At 42.1% G+C, this 22,845-nt stretch overlaps 1 protein-coding gene across 2 annotated transcripts in view; it reads left to right on the forward strand.

Annotated features, from left to right (window-relative positions):
* vps50 (VPS50 EARP/GARPII complex subunit) overlaps positions 1 to 22,845 on the forward strand; it is a 335,202-nt gene that overhangs the window by 113,953 nt on the left and 198,404 nt on the right. For both annotated transcript variants that reach the window (XM_061882573.1, XM_061882574.1), the window contains exon 10: positions 19,082 to 19,124. In XM_061882573.1, the coding sequence (XP_061738557.1) occupies positions 19,082 to 19,124 (43 nt within the window). The remainder of the gene's footprint in view (positions 1 to 19,081; positions 19,125 to 22,845) is intronic.

A 22,845-nucleotide genomic window follows, 5' to 3' on the forward strand; every position in this document is an offset into this window, starting at 1 on the left:
TTTCAACAACACTCATTAAACGTTTGGGAACTGAGGAAACTAATTGTTGAAGCTTTGAAAGTGGAATTCTTTCCCATTCTTGTTTTATGTAGAGCTTCAGTCGTTCAACAGTCCGGGGTCTCCGCTGTCGTATTTTACGCTTCATAATGCGCCACACATTTTCCATGGGAGACAGGTCTGGACTGCCAGGAAAGTACCTGCACTCTTTTTTTACGAAGCCACGCTGTTGTAACATGTGCTGAATGTGGCTTGGCATTGTCTTGCTGAAATAAGCAGGGGCGTCCATGAAAAAGAAGGCGCTTAGATGGCAGCATATGTTGTTCCAAAAGCTGTATGTACCTTTCAGCATTAATGGTGCCTTCACAGATGTGTAAGTTACCCATGCCTTGGGCACTAATGCACACCCATACCATCACAGATGCTGGCTTTTGAACTTTGCGTCGATAACAGTCTGGATAGTTTGCTTCCCCTTTGGTCCGCATGACACGATGTTGCATATTTCCTTAAAGAATTTGAAATGTGAACTCGTCAGACCACAGGACACTTTTCCACTTTGCATTAGTCCATCTTAGATGACCTCGGGCCCAGAGAAGCTGGCGGCGTTTCTGGATGTTGTTGATAAATGGCTTTCGCTTTTCATAGTAGAGCTCAAACTTGCACTTACAGATCTAGCGACCAACTCTATTTTGTGGCAGTGGTTTTCTGAAGTGTTCCTGAACCCATGTGGTGATATCTTTTAGAGATTGATGTCGGTTTTTGATACAGTGCCGTCTGAGGGATGGAAGGTCACGGTCATTCAATGTTGGTTTCCGGCCATGCCGCTTACGTGGAGTGATTTCTCCAGATTCTCTGAACCTTTTGATGATATTATGGAGCGCAGATGTTGAAATCCCTAAATTTTTTGCAATTGCACTTTGAGAAACGTTCTTAAACTGTTTGACTATTTGCTCACGCAGTTGTGGACAAAGGGGTGTACCTCGCCCCATCCTTTCTTGTGAAAGACTGAGCATTTTTTGCAAAGCTGTTTTTATACCCAATCATGGCACCCACCTGTTCCCAATTAGCCTGCCCACCTTTGGGATGTTCCAAATAAGTGTTTGGGACATTCACCCTCCGCTGTTGCCATTTTTAATATAAGGTGGTGTAAAGTTCTTACTTATATCTGTCAGTAAACTCGCCATGAAAGCACTAAAACATACCGGTGTAGTGAGTTTACATTATTCACCCAAGGAACTTTACTTTTTAGAGAGTTCCGGTCGAACGTTTTTTGGCGGGATACATTTCCGACGTTGTTGTTGCACTGGTGAGCCACGGATGAGGAGATGCTGTTCCGTTATTGATTGAAGTAAAGTCTGAATGTCATTAAAATAGTTAGCGCCATCTTTTGACACTTCTTCCACTCCCGTCCTTGCACGCTACACCGCTACAACAAAGATGACGGGGAGAAGTTGAGCAACGAAAATAAGAGCGCCCACAAAAAATGGTGGTTCTTTGGTCACTTGACCAAAGAACCACCATTACATGTTATTTGGAGAAGCGTTTTTCAACTTTTTTTGAGCCAAGGCACATTTTTTGCGTTGGAAAAATGCGGAGACACACCACCAGTAGAAATCATTCAAAAATTAAACTAAGTAGACAGTAAAAAGTGGTTGTTGCAACTGTTGGATATGACTTTAAAGCATAACCAAGCATGCATCACTTTAGCTCTTGTCTCAAAGTAGGTGTACTGTCACCATCTCTCTCATCACACCCTGACTTATTGGACTTTTTTGCTGTTTCCTGTGTTTAGTGTTAAATTTCTTGTCTTGCGCTCCTATTTTGGTGACTTTTTCTCTTGTTTTTGGTATTTTTCTGTAGCAGTTTCATTCATGTCTTCCTTCGAGTGATATTTCCCGCATCTACTTTGTTTTAGCAATCAAGAATATTTCAGTTGTTTTTTTATCCTTCTTTGTGGGGACATTGTTGTTTGTCATGTCACGTTCAGATGTACATTGTAGACGCCGTCTTTGCTCCACAGTAAGTCTTTGCTGTCGTCCAGCATTCTTTTTTTGTTTACTTTGTAGCCAGTTCAGTTCTAGTTTTGTCCTGCATAGCCTTCCCTAAGCTTCAATGCCTTTTCTAAATGGCACTCACCTTTTCTTTATTTTTGGTTTAAGCATTAGACACATTTTTACCTGCACCCTGCCTCCCGCTGTTTCCGACATCTACAAAGCAATTAGCTACCGTCAGCCACCTACTGATATGGAAGAGTATTACAGGGTTACTCTGCCGAGCTCTGGACAGCACCGGCACTTAACAACACATCATTTGCAGACTTTAATTACTGGTTTGCAGAAATAGTTTTTAACCCAAATAGGTGTAATTAAATATTTTCCCACGGCACACCAGACTCTCTGGTTGAAAAACAATGATGTAGACCACAAGGAAGTCTTTTATATTTAAAAAAAAAAATCATATTATGACCCCTTTAAAGGCCTACTGAAATGAGATTTTCTTATTTAAACGGGTATAGCAGGTCCATTCTTGATCATTTCGCGATATTGCCATATTTTTACTCAAAGGATTTAGTAGAGAACATCGACGATAAAGTTCACAACTTTTGGTGCTGATAAAAAAGCCTTGCCTGTACCGGAAGTAGCAGACGATGTGCACGTGACGTCACGGGTTGTGGAGCTCCTCACATCTGAACATTGTTTACAATCATGGCCACCAGCAGCGAGAGCGATTCGTACCGAGAAAGCGACGATTTCCCCATTAATTTGAGCGAGGATGAAAGATTTGTGGATGAGGAAAGTGAGAGTGAAGGACTAGGGAAAAAAAAAAAAAAAAAAAAGACGAGGGCAGTGGGAGCGATTCAGATGTTATTAGACACATTTACCAGGATAATTCTGGTATACTCCGTATACTCCGGAGCGACTTATATTTGGAAAAATACGGTAGTTATTATGGTAATCTAATTAGTTACTATGGTAATGTAAGTCACAGCAGCTCAGGCAAGCTTTCATGTTAGCATTTAAGTTAGCGAGCTGGCGCCAGGCCGACGGCGGGACTTGCGGCACTCGAACCTGTGTCGGTATTTTGAACATTTTGGGGACTTTTGATGACTTTTCTCACTTTTTTCCCCCACTTCCCGTGGGACTTTGCTGGGTGCATTTTGCACATCCTGGGCATCCCGGCCGGCTGCGGCCATTCACTTGTGGCACTCGAACCTGGGTAGGAATTTTGAACATTTTGGGGACTTTCCCCAACTTTTCTGACTTTTCTCCCCCGCTTGCCGTGGGACTTTGCTGGGTGCATTTTGGACATTTTTTTGCATCCCGGGACTTGTGGCACTCGAACCTGTGTCTGTATTTTGAAAATCTTGGGGACTTTTGCCGACTTTTCAACATTGTTTACAATCATGGCCACCAGCGGCAAGAGCGATTCGGACCGAGAAAGCGACAATTTTCCCATTAATTTGAGCGAGGATGAAAGATTTGTGGATGAGGAAAGTGAGAGTGAAGGACTGGAGGGGGAAAAAAAAGACTATACAGTGGGAACGATTCAGATGTTATTAGACAAATTTACTAGGATCATTCTGGAAAATCCCTTATCTGCTTATTGTGTTACTAGTGTTTTAGTGAGATTATATGGTCGTACCTGTACAACCTGAAGGTCAGCCCCGCACTTTTCTTCCGCACCAGTCGGCGGGTGGTGGCGATGCCCATCTCTGCCCTTCACAAGGGACCCTCTTCAAAACATAATCTTTCGAAATGATCGCTGCATAATACACTGTACTTTGTGTGTGTGGTCCAATCCAACCGTGTTCCCTTGACCGCTCTGTTCCATAGTAAAGCTTCACCGTCATCTTTCGGTAATGTAAACAAGGAAACACCGGCTGTGTTTGTGTTGCTAAAGGCGGCCGCAATACACCGCTTCCCACCTACAGCTTTCTTCTTTGACGTCTCCATTATTCATTGAACAAATTGCAAAAGATCCAGCAACACAGACGTCCATGATATTGTGAAATTACGAAATGAAAACAGACAACTTATAGCTGTGAACGGTGCTGGAACAAAATGTCCTCGTTCACGCGTCATCATACCGCGACGTTTTAGCATGGTACTTCCGCGAGAAATTTAAAATTGCAATTTAGTAAACTGAAAAGGCCGTATTGGCTTGTGTTGCATTGTTAAGATTTCATCATTGATATATAAACTATCAGACTGCGTGGTCAGTAGTAGTGGCTTTCAGTAGACCTTTAAGGCGCTCTATGATCCAGAAAATACGTTACATACAAATACATGTCATACACATTTGGAGAAACCGTTACCATTTCAAAACGTCATCTTAAGTGCTCTCAATCTGGATTTAAACACATTTAATAAAAACAAATGTAGATATATTCTAGTCTTTTTGCAACGTGTTTCATGTAAATGGAGGAAAGTCAACAAAAGCTATTTTTCCCGAGTTCTGTTCAGGCAAATGGAACAGTGAGCAACAAATGATCATTTGAACGCAAACAGTAAAAGCCAACAGTGTTGACGTTACACATACAGGGGGGCAGCGGACCAAGCATTGTAAATGAACGTATACCAATGAACCAGCCTTTTTGAGGACAAAGAATAAAGCTCACAATGATGGTTCAAGGCCCTACAGTTAGGGATGAACCTCAGAGAAGGAGCATCATATGTCTACGATAAAAAGATATTCTTTCAATGCTACTCAGTTTGAGTTTGCCATTTGTGCTGCCACATGGCCGTGTGGGTGTGCAGGAAAATGCCCCTTTGAAGAAACGCACGTCCTTCATCCAGTTGGCCTCTGCGCCGCTCCCAGTCGGACCGCCTGCACTGAAAGCTGTTAAGCGTTCTCCCGGGTGCTGAATGTGGACCCTTAGATGTCGGTCTTTAGTTGTCCGGGCCTGCTATTGATCAGAAAACCCGTTTGTACTCCGGCCCGGTGTCCTGGCACTGATTTTTCACGTAACGACCCCTTAACCTTCACTGCAGAGTCTGGATTTTGGCCACACGGCAAGTGTCACGTTGATGCTGATGTGCCTGGTCTTGGACTGACTGTCGATTACTGGATTGATGTCAGGGGTCTCCTTGAAGTACTTTTTGAGAGTTTGGAGACAACTCTGTACAAAGTTTGTGTTTGTCTCTCATTGCTCCAAGCAGAGGTTCTCAAACTTGTGGGTTCATTGAAAATATTTTTAAGTCTTACTGTTAAGACTTAAAAACTGTATAACTCCTCACCTGGGGGTAAGGGTATGGCAGAAGTTGGTTAGGGTCACTTGGACTGGACTCTAAATATCACTGACAATTTGTTACCTGGACAATGTATTATAATTATTATGACCTTTGCCTTGGATTATAGTATACAGTCACGATCAAAAGTATACATACACTTGTTAAGAACTGAATGTCATGGCTGTCTTCGGTTTTTAATCATTTCTACAACTGTTATTTCTTTGTGATAGAATGATTGGAACACATACTTGTGGGTCACAAAAACCATTAATAAAGTTTGCTTATTTTATGAATTTATATATTACAGGCCCAGAGCATAATACTACCACCACCATGCTTTACGGTAGTGGATCTAACATGATAGTGTGGGAGTCCAGTCCATAGTGGATCTAACATAATAGTGTGAGAGTCCAGTCTATAGTGGATCCAACAAAATAGTGAGAGTCCAGTCCATAGTGGATCTAACATAATATTGTGACTCCTGTCCATAGTGGATCTAACATAATAGTGTGAGAGTCGAGTCCAGTCCATAGTGGATCTAACATTATTGTGGGAGTCCAGTCCAAAGTGGATCTAACATAATATTGTGACTCCAGTTCATAGTGGATCTAACATAATAGTGTGAGAGTCAAGTCCAGTCCAAAGTGGATCTAACATAATAGTGTTAGAGTCCGGTCCATAGTGGATCTAACATAATAGTGTGAGAGTCGAGTCCAGTCCATAGTGGATCTGACCTAATAGTGTGAGAGTCCAGTCCAGTCCATAGTGGATCTAACATAATAGTGTGAGAGTCCAGTCCATAGTGGATCTAACATAATAGTGTGAGAGTCGAGTCCAGTCCATAGTGGATCTAACATTATTGTGGGAGTCCAGTCCAAAGTGGATCTAACATAATATTGTGACTCCAGTTCATAGTGGATCTAACATAATAGTGTGAGAGTCAAGTCCAGTCCAAAGTGGATCTAACATAATAGTGTTAGAGTCCGGTCCATAGTGGATCTAACATAATAGTGTGAGAGTCGAGTCCAGTCCATAGTGGATCTGACCTAATAGTGTGAGAGTCCAGTCCATAGTGGATCTAACATAATTGTGTGAGAGTTGAGTCCAGTCCATAGTGCATCTAACATTATTGTGGGAGTCCAGTCCAAAGTGGATCTAACATAATATTGTGACTCCAGTCCATATTGGATCTAACATAATAGTGTGAGAGTCAAGTCCAGTCCAAAGTGGATCTCACATAATAGTGTGAGAGTCCGGTCCATAGTGAATCTAACATAATAGTGTGAGAGTCCAGTCCATAGTGGATCCAACATAACAGTGTGAGAGTCCAGTCCAGTCCATAGTGGATCTAACATAATAGTGTGAGAGTTGAGTCCAGTCCATAGTGCATCTAACATTATTGTGGGAGTCCAGTCCAAAGTGGATCTAACATAATATTGTGACTCCAGTCCATAGTGGATCTAACATAATAGTGTGAGAGTCAAGTCCAGTCCAAAGTGGATCTCACATAATAGTGTGAGAGTCCAGTCCATAGTGGATCTAACATAATAGTGTGAGAGTCGAGTCCAGTTCATAGTGGATCCGACATAACAGTGTGAGAGTCCAGTCCATAGTGGATCAAACATAATTGTGTGAGAGTCCAGTCCATAGTGGATCTAACATAATAGTGTGAGAGTTGAGTCCAGTCCATAGTGCATCTAGCATTATTGTGGGAGTCCAGTCCAAAGTGGATCTAACATAATATTGTGACTCCAGTCCATAGTGGATCTGACATAATAGTGTGAGAGTCAAGTCCAGTCCAAAGTGGATCTAACATAATAGTGAGAGTCCGGTCCATAGTGGATCTAACATAATAGTGTGAGAGTCCAGTCCATTGTGGATCTAACATTATAGTGGGAGTCCGGTCTAAAGTGGATCTAACATAATAGTGAGAGTCGAGTCCAGGCCAAAGTGGATCTAACATAATAGTGTGAGAGTCCAGTCCAGGCCAAAGTGGATCTAACATAATAGTGTGAGAGTCCAGTCCATAGTGGATCTAACATAATAGTGAGAGTCCAGTCCATAGTGGATGTAACATAATAGTGAGAGTCCAGTCCATAGTGGGGCCAGCAGGAGACCATCCCGAGCGGAGACAGGTCAGCAGTGCAGAGATGTCCCCAACCGATGCACAGGCGTGTTGTGGCCCAACAGCTCCATTTTTTTTCATCTGACCACAGAACTTTCCACCAGAAGGTCTTATCTCCGTCTATGTGATGTCAGATGAAACAAAAATGGAGCTGTTTGGCCACAATACCCAGCAATATGTTTGGAGGAGAAAAGGTGAGGCATTTAATCCCAGGAACACCAAACCTACCATCAGGCATGGTGGTGGTAGTATTGTGCTCTGGGCCTGTTTTGCTGCCAATGGAACTGGTGCTTTACAGAGAGTAAATGGGACAATGAACACATTTTTCAGGACAAGTGTCAGCTTCAAACGCTGATGACATCTAATAATCAGACAAGAAGCAAGGAATCGTGTAGAGACAGAGTTCAAGTTAGCTCATGAGGAGCCACGTGTTTTGGGCTGTATTCTTGTTACAGATCCAAAGTACGTGCTAAAAGTCAAGGCTGCGCGCCTCCTCAATTTATTTGGAAAGCCATGTTACATCACTGAAGCTGAGGGAAGGGGGTAATCTTGACAACTCCAGTTAGACACAATATATGATTATAGAATAAATAAAAATTAGGTGACGCAGGTCATATCGCCTTGTCTCTGCTCTGTCTGGGTCACGGCGGTGTTTGGCCTTGTCTCTGCTCTGTTTGGGTCACAGATAAATAAATAAATAAATGGGTTGTACTTGTATAGCGCTTTTCTACCTTCAAGGTACTCAAAGCGCTTTGACACTACTTCCACATTTACCCATTCACACACACATTCACACACTGATGGAGGGAGCTGCCATGCAAGGCGCCAACCAGCACCCATCAGGAGCAAGGGTGAAGTGTCTTGCTCAGGACACAACGGACGTGACGAGGTTGGTTCCAGGTGGGATTTGAACCAGTGACCCTCGGGTTGCGCACGGCCACTCTTCCACTGCGCCACGCCGTCCCAGCGGTGTTTGGCCTCGTCTCTGCTCTGTCTGGGTCACGGTGGCGTTTGGCCTTGTCTCTGCTCTGTCTGGGTCACGGCGGCGTTTGGCCTTGTCTCTGCTCTGTCTGTGTTACAGCGGTGTTTGGCCTTGTCTCTGCTCTGTCTGGGTCACGGCGGTGTTTGGCCTTGTCTCTGCTCTGTCTGGGTCACGGCGGTGTTCGGCCTTGTCTCTGCTCTGTCTGGGTCACGGCGGTGTTCGGCCTTGGACGTCAGCAGGCCAAGTCTAGACACAACACTGATAAAAACAACTGGCTTGTATAGATACAAAAATACCACTTCAGCACAATTGACAATAATTCATATCAATGGCCCTTAAGCATAAAATTATGATGATAAAATATACATAATTATTCTAACAACAAGCTAAAATCATCAGTTTGGAGGTTGGGTCTTGGGTGCAGTTGGGTTTGGCTGGGGTGAGGAAAATCTGGGCTTCCCTGCTGCCCCCGCAACCCGACCTTGGATAAGTGGAAAAAGATGGATGGCATGATGGTGATATAGTTCTAAGCCATACCACCCGGCCCTAGTCTCGGCTGTCTTTTAGTCCAGCCTTTTCCAGCCACTGGTATGTTTTCCTGATGTCAGCCACTTTTTTTAATTTGCTGGTTGTCCATTTATTGTCTTTCCATGACAGCCCGTCCGGCTCCTACTTATTGGGCTTCCGTTGCCTGAAGCATTCTCTTAACGGGTCATCTCCTCCATATACTCCTGCAGGCCTCGTGTTTCGTCCTGGATAATGCCTGTCCTCAGTGCCCCTCTTTCGTAGTCTTTTAATTAGTTTATGTTTAGCCTCAAGATGCCGGTCCCAGGTACCCTCCATGCATTGTAAGGAGCTTTATCGTCGTATCGGTGGCTTGCATCTCATCCAGTGGCCAGGGTATTGTGCCAAGGGTGTATCTGACTACTGGTAAAACTGGTAGCGAGTTGACTCCAGTTATTAGAGGGTTCCGATCGGACGGTTTTTCACGGGACACATTTCGGGCGTTGTTGTTGCACTAGGGAGCCACGGATGAGGAGATGCTGCGCCGTTATTGATTGAAGTAAAGTCTGAATGTCATCAAAACAGTTAGCGCCATCTTTTGACACTTCTTCCACTCCCGTCCTTGCACGCTACACCGTTCCAACAAAGATGACAGAAAGCGACTTAAAGATGATCTGTAAAACATCATCTTTGTCAGTGTTTTTCAACCTTTTTTGAGCGAAAGCACATTCCATCCAGCCATTTTCTACCGTTTGTCCCTTTTGGGGTGGCGCGGGAGCCTATCGCAGCTGCATTCGGGCGGAAGGCGGGGCACACCCTAGACAAGTCGCCGCCTCACCGCAGGACCACTAGTCAAAGATTATTTAATGAACAGTAGCGCTCTGCAAGAACGCGAGTCAGAGATCATTTATGTGACAAGAACATTGCTCCTTTTAAGGACCAACAGCAAAAAGACTTCAAAGATCCTCTGTGTGATAAAAATAATCTTGTTTTTAAGGACTTTGCAGTGAAAAGACGAATCAAAGATCCTCTTTTTTAATAGAATAGAATAGAATAGAATGAACTTTATTGCCATTATATTTGCATATAACGAGATTAAAGACTCCAACTTAAGGTGTGGTAGTGGGAACAAATATGGGGTGAAATAAATGACATGAGAGGTAAAAAGGAAAAACTAACAATTGAAATAAAGAGACTACTATCCAATAAAAATAATAAGCAATCCTGTACAATATACAAACACTATAGAAGTACAAAATAGTGTACAATATACAGAGCAAGACAGGAGTACCGAAGTAATAAACAACAAGACCGACAACAAAAAGTCAGCTGTGTTGACAGCAAGTCTATTCTGCAATACAAGCTGTACAGGGACTACTCTAAAGTACAATTTTATGCACATTTTTTTCCTAAAAAAAATACAGAGGCACACTACCAGCAGAAAAGGTTAAAAAATAAAACTCCACCAGGTTGTCGTGCATTATTTTGAGTTTGTTGTTTTTTCCTGTGCTGTTATTTTGGTGACTCTTCCTGTTTTGTTGGTGTTCTCCTGCAGCAGCTTCACGCCTTCCTTTGAGCGCTGTTGCCCTTACATGCTTTGTTTTCGCAATCTACACTATTTAAGTTGTGTGTACGCTATCTTTCTTTGTGGGGACATTGTTGATTGTCATGTCATATACGGATGTGCTTTGTGGATGCCGTCTTTGCTGCACTCGTAAGTTTTTGCTGTCGTCCAGCATTCTGTTTTTGTTGACTTTGAAGCCGTTTCAGTTTTACTATTGTTTTACATAGCCATGCCTACGCTTCAGTGCCTTTTCTTAGCGGCACATGCCTTTTTTTCGTTTTTGGTTGAAGCGCTGCATACCTTTTTACCTGCACGCTGTGCTCTGCATATTGGGATCACAACAAACCATCCTCGACATGAACTACCTGCTGCCACCTGCTGAAATGGAGTATTACAAGATTACCCTGCCAAGCTCTACTCAGCACAGGCACTAGACAACGGCACATTTTTATGATTGTTGATTTGCCCAAAAATATTTTTTGGACCAAATAGGTGAAGTTGCATGATTTCCCACGGCACACCAGACAATATCTCACACGTGGCACAGTGGTTGATCTATGCAACATTTTGACGGAAAGAGCCACCATTACATGTTATGTAGACCACAATGAAGTGTTTTAAATTAAAAAAAAAATACAAATAATCCTAATACAAACCCTGTTTCAATATGAGTTGGGAAATTGTGTTAGATTTAAATATAAACAGAATACAATGATTTGGAAATCCTTTTCAACCCATATTCAGTTGAATATGCTACAAAGACAACATATTTGATGTTTAAACACATAAACATTTTTTTTTTGCGAATAATAATTAACTTAGAAGTTCCTGGCTGCAACACGTGCCAAAGTAGTTGGGAAAGGGCATGTTCACCACTGTGTTACATCACCTTTTCTTTTAACAACACTCAATAAACGTTTGGGAACTGAGGAAACTAATTGTCGAAGCTTTTAAAGTCGAAATTTTTCCAATTCTTGTTTTATGTAGAGCTTCAGTCGTTCAACAGTCCGGGGTCTCCGCTGTCGTATTTTACGCTTCATAATGCGCCACACATTTTCCATGGCGGACAGGTCTGGACTGCAGGCGGGCCAGGAAAGTACTCACACTTTTTCTACAAAGCCACGCTGTTGTAACACGTGCTGAATGTGGCTTGGCATTGTCTTGCTGAAATAAGCAGGGGCGTTCATGAAAAAGACGGCACTTAGATGGCAGCATATGTAGTTCCAAAACCTGTATGTACCTTTCAGCATTAATGGTGCCTTCACAGATGTGTAAGTTACCCATGCCTTGGGCACTAATGCACCCCCATACCATCACAGATGCTGGCTTTTGAACTTTGCGTCGATACCAGTCTGGCTGGTTCGCTTCCCCTTTGGTCCGGATGACACAATGTCGAATATTTCCAAAAACAAATTGAAATGTGGACTCGTCAGACCACAGAACACTTTTCCACTTTGCATCAGTCCATCTTAGATGATCTCGGGCCCAGAGAATCCGGCGGCATTTCTGGATGTTGTTGATAAATGGCTTTCGCTTTGCATAGTAGAGCTTTAACTTGCACTTACAGATGTAGCGACAAATTGTATTTAGTAACAGTGGTTTTCTGAAGTGTTCTTGAGCCCATGTGGTGATATCCTTTAGAGATTGATGTTGGTTTTTGATACAGTGTCGTGTGAGGGATGGAAGGTCACGGTCATTCAATGTTGGTTTCCGGCCATCCCGCTTACGTGGAGTGATTTCTCCAGATTCTCTGAACCTTTTGATGATATTATGGAGCGTAGATGTTGAAATCCCGAAATTTCTTGCAATTGCACTTTGAGAAACGTCGTTTTTAAACTGTTTGACTATTTGATCACACAGTTGTGGACAAAGGGGTGTACCTCGCCCCATCCTTTCTTGTGAAAGACTGAGCATTTTTTTGGGAAGCTGTTTTTATACCCAATCATGGCACCCACCTGTTCCCAATTAGCCTGCACACCTGTGGGATGTTCCAAATAAGTGTTTGATGAGCATTCCTCAACTTTGTCAGTATTTATTTGCTGGCATCAGAAAAAAAAGTTGTTTATGAGTTTGAACATCAAATATGTTGTCTCTGTAGCATATTCAACTGAATATGGGTTGAAAAGGATTTGCAAATCATTGTATTCCGTTTATATTTACATCTAACACGATTTCCTAACTCGTATGGAAACGGGGTTTTTATGACTACCTTTGTGTATGAAAATAGACCTGAATAGACCCGCTCATCAGCAATACGGTACACCCTAATACCGTGGCTCACGGACCCCGGTTTACCAAACCCTGCTCAAGGACACGAGTTATTGTGTACTAAAAAGTTTGAATCCCTTCTAATTTGTGTATCACAAGCCACCTGTGGGACTCATTCTGTACTTTCAGTTTCTTTTCCTCCCCATTCCCAAAGCCCGACCAGGTTTAAGGTACTTAATTAGCCATTTTATTAAGGCCACTCGTCCCCCTGAGCGACTTGCTGTCTCACAAAGTGCGGCACGAGAACACGCTGACCCGTAAAAGACCCCCAGCACAGCGGGGACAGGAGCAGGGAGACGGCGGAACAAAGGATGATTACCAATGGGTGCTCCGCGGGAGGAGGGGGGGCACAAGGGAATTGAAACGGCGTCCTGGGATAAGCAAAATAAGATAAGATGTTGCTTCTTTGCATTCGGACTTGAAAGCCTTTCCCGGAATGAGATAACATCTTAAGATGCTTCAAGGTTGTGTTTTGTGTTTGTCATAACGTGGTTGCACCCATTCAACTTTCTCTCCCGCTGTATGAGTGCCATCAACCTTCCCAAGTGACGCACAGAAGAGGTTTATAAAATATTTACCGAGTTACTTCATTTTTTTTTGTTGTTTTTTATTGCCCGTTACTATGGAGCTCAGTGCCGCGATTCGTCTATTTATCAATTCAACTCAAGCATATACCGTATTTCCTTGAATTGGCGCTAATTAATTTAAAACCTTGTCTTACTCCTGCACTTACCAAAGGCATGCGGTAAAGGTAAGCATGCGCGAATTATTTTAAAACCTCTTATCACTCCGGCACTTACCAAAAGCATGCAGTAAAAATTTGAGTGGAAACCTTTACCTTTACTTATAAATGAAGTCCATGCACATCTCCTTCTGATCAAAAGCATCGATAACTTATTTAAAAGTCTCTCTGTCTCGATGGAGATCTTCCTTTATTACCTCCTGCTTTGATTGAAAGTCCAGTTTAGAAAACTGTTTTATTTTAGATATGTAATCCTCCATGTTAAAAGTGCAAGCGAGAGGAAAAAAATAAACGATCGCTGCTCACTCACTCGGTTGGTAGAGTGGCCGTGCCAGCAACTTGAGGGTCGCAGGTTCGATTTCCCGCTTCCGCCATCCTAGTCACTGCCGTTGTGTCCTTGGGCAAGACACTTTACCCACCTGCTCCCAGTGCCACCCACACTGGTTTAAATGTAACTTAGATATTGGGTTTCACTATGTAAAGCGCTTTGAGTCACTTGAGAAAAGCGCTATATAAATATAATTCACTTCACTTCTGATCAAAAGCATCGTTAACTTGTTTATAGAAGTCTTCCTTATCTTTCTTCAGTTTTAAAAGTCTCTCTGTCTCGATGGAGATCTTCCTTTATTACCTCCTGCTTCGATTGAAAGTCCAGTTTAGAAAACTGTTTTATTTTAGATATGTAATCCTCCATGTTAAAAGTGCAAGTGAGGGGAAAAAATCAACGATCGCTGCTCACTCACTCGGTTGGTAGAGTGGCCGTGCCAGCAACTTGAGGGTCGCAGGTTCGATTTCCCGCTTCCGCCATCCTAGTCGCTGCCGTTGTGTCCTTGGGCAAGACACTTTACCCACCTGCTCCCAGTGCCACCCACACTGGTTTAAATGTAACTTAGATATTGGGTTTCACTATGTAAAGCGCTTTGAGTCACTTGAGAAAAGCGCTATGTAAATATAATTCACTTCACTTCTGATCAAAAGCATCGTTAACTTGTTTATAAAAGTCTTCCTTATCTTTCTTCAGTTTTAATAGTCTCTCTGTCTCGATGGAGATCTTCCTTTATTACCTCCTGCTTCGATTGAAAGTCCAGTTTAGAAAACTGTTTTATTTTAGATATGTAATCCTCCATGTTAAAAGTGCAAGCGAGAGGAAAAAATCAACGATCGCTGCTCACTCACTCGGTTGGTAGAGTGGCCGTGCCAGCAACTTCAGGGTCGCAGGTTTGATTTCCCGCTTCCGCCATCCTAGTCACTGCCGTTGTGTCCTTAGGCAAGACACTTTACCCACCTGCTCCCAGTGCCACCCACACTGGTTTAAATGTAACTTAGATATTGGGTTTCACTATGTAAAGCGCTTTGAGTCACTTGAGAAAAGCGCTATATAAATATAATTCACTTCACTTCTGATCAAAAGCATCGTTAACTTGTTTATAGAAGTCTTCCTTATCTTTCTTCAGTTTTAATAGTCTCTCTGTCTCGATGGAGATCTTCCTTTATTACCTCCTGCTTCGATTGAAAGTCCAGTTTAGAAAACTGTTTTATTTTAGATATGTAATCCTCCATGTTAAAAGTGCAAGCGAGAGGAAAAAATCAACGATCGCTGCTCACTCACTCGGTTGGTAGAGTGGCCGTGCCAGCAACTTCAGGGTCGCAGGTTTGATTTCCCGCTTCCGCCATCCTAGTCACTGCCATTGTGTCCTTGGGCAAGACACTTTACCCACCTGCTCCCAGTGCCACCCACACTGGTTTAAATGTAACTTAGATATTGGGTGTCACTATGTAAAGCGCTTTGAGTCACTTGAGAAAAGCGCTATATAAATATAATTCACTCCACTTCTGATCAAAAGCATCGTTAACTTGTTTATAGAAGTCTTCCTTATCTTTCTTCAGTTTTAAAAGTCTCTCTGTCTCGATGGAGATCTTCCTTTATTACCTCCTGCTTTGATTGAAAGTCCAGTTTAGAAAACTGTTTTATTTCAGATATGTAATCCTCCATGTTAAAAGTGCAAGCGAGAGGAAAAAATCAACGATCGCTGCTCACTCACTCGGTTGGTAGAGTGGCCGTGCCAGCAACTTGAGGGTCGCAGGTTCGATTTCCCGCTTCCGCCATCCTAGTCACTGCCGTTGTGTCCTTGGGCAAGACACTTTACCCACCTGCTCCCAGTGCCACCCACACTGGTTTAAATGTAACTTAGAAATTGGGTTTCACTATGTAAAGTGCTTTGACTCACTTGAGAAAAGCGCTATATAAATATAATTCACTTCACTTCTGATCAAAAGCATCGTTAACTTGTTTAAAAGTCTCTCTGTCTCGATGGAGATCTTCCTTTATTACCTCCTGCTTCGATTGAAAGTCCAGTTTAGAAAACTGTTTTATTTTAGATATGTAATCCTCCATGTTAAAAGTGCAAGCGAGGGGAAAAAATCAACGATCGCTGCTCACTCACTCGGTTGGTAGAGTGGCCGTGCCAGCAACTTCAGGGTCGCAGGTTTGATTTCCCGCTTCCGCCATCCTAGTCATTGCCGTTGTGTCCTTGGGCAAGACACTTTACCCACCTGCTCCCAGTGCCACCCACACTGGTTTAAATGTAACTTAGAAATTGGGTTTCACTATGTAAAGTGCTTTGAGTCACCAGAGAAAAGCGCTATATAAATCTAATTCACTTCACTCTTGCTGCTTGTTGTCACTTCTTCTGCAGCCGAGTAGTCGCAAGAAGGATCACTAGCGCCCTCTACCACCAGGAGGCGGGAGTCACTTAATGACTCATATTTGACACACGCAGCTACGGTATATTAATAAAACATAACTGCTTACTGTTCTTTTTAGCATATTCAATAGCTTGGGCCGTAAATCCTGCTGAATAGCTCTTAATCTTCTTCTCTTTATGCGATTTCAAATGATTGAAATCAGCCTCCTCCATTTTGAAAATTATGACAGGTGAAGTGTCACTCGTGACGTGACGAGTTTGACCCGGCGGAAATTTAAGCATATGCTAATTATTTTGCAAAGCGAGTTTGACCCGGCGGAAATTCTAGACATACGCTAATAAAAATATTTTGCGTTAACCCTGAGCTGGCGGTAATGCTATGCATGCGCTAACTATTTTGCAAAACGAGTTTGACCCGGCAGTAATTCTAGTCAGGCACATACTATATACGGTATTAAATACGGTATTAATTTTGTATTCTCCGGTTTTATTAGAATTTTTTCCTTTATTCCAACTCAAGGTTCTTACTTTTGTCCATGTTTTAATATTTCTACTTCCCAATGTTCTGCATCAGGGGTTACCGGCCGCTCTGAAGGGTTGCTTTGTGTTTGCGTCCTGGTGAGCCTTTGGTGCAGATGGCTCCTGTGATGGTGTTTACTCACCTGGCTCCTCTGTACTCAAATTTGCTGGTGTGATAGTGTGAACATTGTGGGTCATTGGGTGTTGTTTCTAAGTCTGTAAAGCACATTGTGTTGCATTTTTTTTTGTATGAAAAACTATTTAAAGATTTTGAAGTTTAGAGAAATGCACAATGAGAAGTTATTAGTAGAGATGTCCGATAATGGCTTTATTGCCAATACCTGATATTGCGATATTTTCCAACTTTTAATTACCGAGTCCGATATCAACCGATACTGATATATACAGTGGTGGAATGAACACATTATGATGCCTTATTTTGTCGTGATGCCCCGCTGGATGCATTAAACAATGTAACAATGTTTTCCAAAATAAATTAACTCAAGTTATGGGAAAAAAATAGCCAACATGCCATATTTATTACACGTATCTCTTATGTGTAACTGCCATCATATGCCTATGAGAAACATAACAAGAAACACCGACTAGTTTCTCTTGTTATATTCTTATTTTACTGTTATATTTTTATACCCATTGTTGCTTTTTCTTTTTATTCCTATTGTAATATTTTTATATTTTATTTCCCATTTAAACCCCCATTATTTAGTTTTTACTTTTTTATATTGATCTCAACTCTCTCTGGACACTGCTGCTGGAATTTTAATTTTCCTGAAGGAACTCTCCTGAAGGAATCAATAAAGTACCATCTATCTATCTATCTTTCTTTTCATCTATCTATCTATCTATCTATCTATCTATCTATCTATCTACAGTATCTATCTATCTATCTATCTATCTATCTATCTATCTATCTATCTATCTATCTATCTATAAATGATAAATGGGTTGTACTTGTATAGCGCTTTTCTACCTCCACACACATTCACACACTGATGGAAGGAGCTGCCATGCAAGGCGCTAACCAGCACCCATCAGGAGCAAGGGTGAAGTGTCTTGCTCAGAACGCAATGAGGTTGGTACTAGGTGGGGATTGAACCAGGGCCCCTCGGGCTGCGCACGGTTACTCTTCCACCGCGCCACACCATCCCTTAGCATTTGCTATTTTCGTATTTCACGATCTATCTTTCTATCTATCTATCTATCTATCTATCTAGCAGTCCACACGTGTGTCTTATGTGTGACTGCCATCTACTGGTCACATTTATCATTACACAATGTGGCGAATAAAATTGCTCCGAGGTCGGCAAGCACAGCCAGAATTATTCCGTACATTAGGCGCCTTATAGTCCGAAAAATACGGTATTTATGTAAGATATTAATTAGTTCAATGTATTTATTGTATATTTACTGTATATTATTTTTGTATTTTCACATGTTTTACTTGAATTTTAACCTCTATTCCAACTCATCTGTGAGGAGTGGGGGTTAGGGATAGCGGGGGGTGTATATTGTGCCGTCCCGTAAGAGTATCTATCTATCTATCTATCTATCTATCTATCTATCTATCTATCTATCTATATAGCAGTCTACACGTGTGTCTTATGTGTGACTGCCATCTACTGGTCACATTCATCATTACACAATGTGGCGAATAAAATTGCTCCGAGGTCGGCAAGCACAACCAGAATTATTCCGTACATTAGGCGCCCTATAGTCCGAAAAATACGGTATTTATGTAAGATATTAAATAGTTCACGTTATTTATTGTATATTTACCGTATATTAATTTTGTATTTTCACATGTTTTACTTGAAATGTATCCTTTATTCCAACTCATCTGTGAGGAGTGGGGGTTAGGGATAGCGGGGGGGGGGGTGTATATTGTGGCGTCCCAGAAGAGTTAGTGCTGCAAGGGGTTCTAGGTATTTGTTTGTGACGGACTCTCTCTGTCCGAGTTCCAGTGAGCAGGTCGTGACTTTGCTTTATTATTTCAATCAAGCTTCGTCTTCGGTCGGGTCGCTTTTCAGCTGCGCCTCCCGCTGCTCGCTCCACCGTCTGCTTCTCAGCAGCACGTCGTCGTTTCCGTCTGCCTCTTGCTCTCAGTCTTTGTCGCTCTCGCTCCGCACTTGTTGGGTTCTCTCCTCCTACGCATCAGAACAAACAAATGTTTGTCAGTTTGAACATCAAATATGTTGTCTTTGTAGCATATTCAACTGAATATGGGTTGAAAATGATTTGCAAATCATTGTATTTTGTTTATATTTACATCCAACACAATTTCCCAATTCATGGAAATGAGGTTTGTATTTAAAAGTTTTTGAAGTTTAGAGAAATGCACAGTGAGAAGTTGTTAGTTTTGACTACTGTATTTTAGTTGGACTTAAAGGAATTTAAACTAAATATTCACCCTTTTCTCTTCACAGTGAATTGAATTCTAAGCTGCAAGACACTCTGGAGCAAATAGAGGTGGGTACAGTCTCCTTTATCGCCAAGTGAATTATTGTGGAGACAATATCTGTAAGAGTACGCCTAACGTTGTATAGTGTTTGGCTCTCTGCTGTAATATTGCAAAAGCTTCTCCTTTCAGACGTCTCATCATTCTGGGCCCGGCCAAATATTGACACACTCAAAAAGTCATTATTATGAGTGCAAAGGGATGCAAATCATATCAGTTTCATCTCGAGCCGGGTTGCGATTTTTCATCGTGATAAAAATTACCCAGCGCTCCACCGCCGCCGCGCTTGAGTAGATTAATTACTTTTCGCTTCTGTCCGTCCACAAAACAGGCAAGCATGCGTGTAAACACAAATCATGCAAAGCCTGAGGCGCTTGCTTGTTTACCTGCCAGCTTTATTAGTCCTTTTTAACCCGTCGGTAATCAGTTTGGGACAAAGAACAATGGCACACATCATGTAGATTGTGTTCTTCAAAGGCATGAGGAAAAGAGCACGGTAGGACGAGAATCTAAACTCTTTTTGAGTCCCTAGAAAGCACAACGGGAACACAAGCCTGGACTTTTTGTACCTCGACTTCCAAGCACTTAGAGCAGGGGTGTCAAACTCAAATACAGAGTGGGCCAAAATTTTAAACGGAACAAAGCCGCGGGCAAAGGTTGAACAAATTAACCTTTTAATAGGGACCCAAACAAGTTTTGCATTAAATATTGAACAAGCAAGGCTTATATAACTTTAGTGACATGCAAAATCCAGTTTCAATAATAATAATAATAATAATAAATATCAATGGCATATCAAATGAAATTTAAATAAAAATGTTTTGCCTTTTTTTCTATTTGCAATCTTCTGAGGTAAATATAAAATGTTTTCCAGAGGCTAATAATAATTCTGAAAATAAAATAACAATAATGAATGAACCAAACATTCAAGCTTTGAAGTAGCAAGAGAAAATGCATGAATAAAACGTTAATTATCGGTCAGTTTGCTGGAAGTTTCCCGGAAGAGTTAGTGCTGCAAGGGGTTCTGGGTATTTGTTCTGTTGTGTTACGGTGCGGATGTTCACCCGAAATGTGTTTGTCATTCTTGTTTGGTGTGGGTTCACGGTGTGGCGCATATTTGTAACAGTGTCAAAGTTGTTTATACGGCCACCCTCAGTGTGACCTGTATGGCTGTTGACCAAGTATGCGTTGCATTCACTTGTGCGTGTGTGTATGTGTGTGTAAAAGCCACAAATATTATGTGACACGCTGTTAGTATGGAGGAAAAGCGGACGTGACGACAGGTTGTAGAGAACGCTAAAGGCAGTGCCTTAAATGCACGCCCCCAATATAGTTGTCCAGGTGGAAATCGGTAGAAATTCGGGAGAATGGTTGCCCCGGGAGATTTTCGGGAGGGGCACTGAACTTCGGGAGTCTACCGGGAAAATTAGGAGGGTTGGCAAGTATGAGTATTAGCGGTGAATGCGGTGTTACAGCGGCACCGACGCTGTATAACACCGGCGGGCCAGCTCTAATGATAAATTGATATTGCCTCAAGGGCCAAACTAAATTACACGGCGGGCCAGAGTTTGACACCCATGACTTAGAGGTCCACGACTGAGCTCGGAACTCAAAACTAATTGCTTTGACAGGCGGTGTGTTTTAGGCGTACATCAGGGGTGGCCACTATGTGGATGGCGAGCTAGCGGTGGAGGGTGGAGGTCAGTCCACCGCCAGCTAGGCATTTAAAAAAATTGACCTAAAAATGAGCGATTATCAATATTCAAGACGTCACTTTAGTCATTTGATTGACATTCACGGCACCTGAGGGTCTCGTGAGATGACACCAACTGCTGCCGGTTCATTATAAGGATAAAATGACCGACAGGAAGGCGAGAAACTTAAGGCAGACTTCCTGAGAGCCAACACAGGCTACTTTTGGGACAAATGGTGATCCAGAAACGTATATTATTGATTTGCTCTAAAATAATAATAATAATAATAATGGATTAGATTTATATCGTGCTTTTCTATTGTTAGATACTCAAAGCACTCACAGAGAAGTGGGAACCCATCATTTATTCACACCTGGTGGTGGTAAGCTACATCTGTAGCCACAGCTGCCCTGGGGTAGACTGACGGAAGCGTGGCTGCCTGTTTGCGCCTACAGCGTCCCCGACCACCACCAATCATTCATTCATCATTCATTCACCAGTGTGAGCGGCACCGGGGGCAAAGGGTGAAGTGTCCTGCCCAAGGACACAACGGCAGCAATTTGGATGTTAATAGGTGGGAAGTGAACCTGCAACCCTCAGGTTTCTGGTACGGCCGCTCTACACACTACGCCATGCCGCCCCATAAATTAATTAAAAGGTTCCTTATGTCTTCTTATTATGGGCTTCACGGTGGCAGAGGGGTTAGTGCGTCTGCCTCACAATACGAAGTTCCTGCAGTCCTGGGTTCAAATCCAGGCTCGGGATCTTTCTGTGTGGAGTTTGCATGTTCTCCCCGTGAATGCGTGGGTTCCCTCCGGGTACTCCGGCTTCCTCTAGTGTGTGAATGTGAGTGAGAATGTTGTCTGTCTATCTGTGTTGGCCCTGCGATGAGGTGGCGACTTGTCCAGGGTGTACCCTGCCTTCCGCCCGATTGTAGCTGAGATAGGCGCCAGCGCCCCCCGCGACTCCGAAAGGGAATAAGCGGTAGAAAATGGATGGATGGATGGATGTCTTCTTATTCATATACTCTTTCAAATTGTCTTGTAATAAGACCCCTCTTTTTGGTATATTGGATGGAATTTGTCAAAAAAATATATATACATTTTTGAGCCTGAATATAAGGAGGATGAGCTACAAGTTTTAGAAGCTGAGTGTTAAGCAGATCCAGCAAGTAGTGCTATTGCTAAGTGCTAGACAAGAAATACAATTAGTTTCTGCAGCAATTGATAAGCTGCTGCATTTCCAATCAGTTGGTGAAAGTTAATTCTAGATTATAATTTATGCATTTCACTTGTATAGTAGAAAGTTGTGGCGATAAACCACAAAGTTGGTCCACTTTGACATTCAACTTAGACCCGGAGATCACAAGAAAAACACTAAAAGACACTTGTTTGCATGTACTTTTTCAAATTGTCTTGTAATAAGACCATATTTCTGGTATATCGGATGGAATTTGTAAAAAAATATATATATATATCTATACATTTTTGAGCCTGAATATAAGGAGGATGAGCTACAAGTTTTAGAAGCTGAGTGATAAGCAGATCCATCCAGTAGTGCTATTGCTAAGTGCTAAAAAAAAATACAATTAGTTTCTGCATCTATTGATAAACTGCTGTATCTCTAATCAGTTGGTGAAAGCTAATTCTAGATTATAATTTATGCATTTCACTTGTATAGCAGAAGGTTGTGGCGATAAACCGAGAAGATGGTCCACTTTGACATTCAATTTAGACCCGGAGATTACGAGAAAAACACGAAAAAATACTTGTTTGCACCCATGCATTAAAGGGAAACATTATCACAATTTCAAAAGGGTTAAAAACAATAAAAATCAGTTCCCAGTGGCTTGTTTTATTTTTCGAAGTTTTTTTCAAAATTTTACACCTCCCGGAATATCCCTAAAAAAAGCTTTAAAGTGCCTTATTTTCGCTATCTTCGAAACCACTATCCATTTCCCTGTGACGTCATACAGGGCTGCCAATACAAACAACATGGCGGTTACCACAGCAAGATATAGCGACATTAGCTCGGATTC

The sequence above is a fragment of the Nerophis ophidion genome, linkage group LG21 (genome assembly GCF_033978795.1).
Source record: "Nerophis ophidion isolate RoL-2023_Sa linkage group LG21, RoL_Noph_v1.0, whole genome shotgun sequence".
NCBI classification, from domain to species: domain Eukaryota; kingdom Metazoa; phylum Chordata; class Actinopteri; order Syngnathiformes; family Syngnathidae; genus Nerophis; species Nerophis ophidion.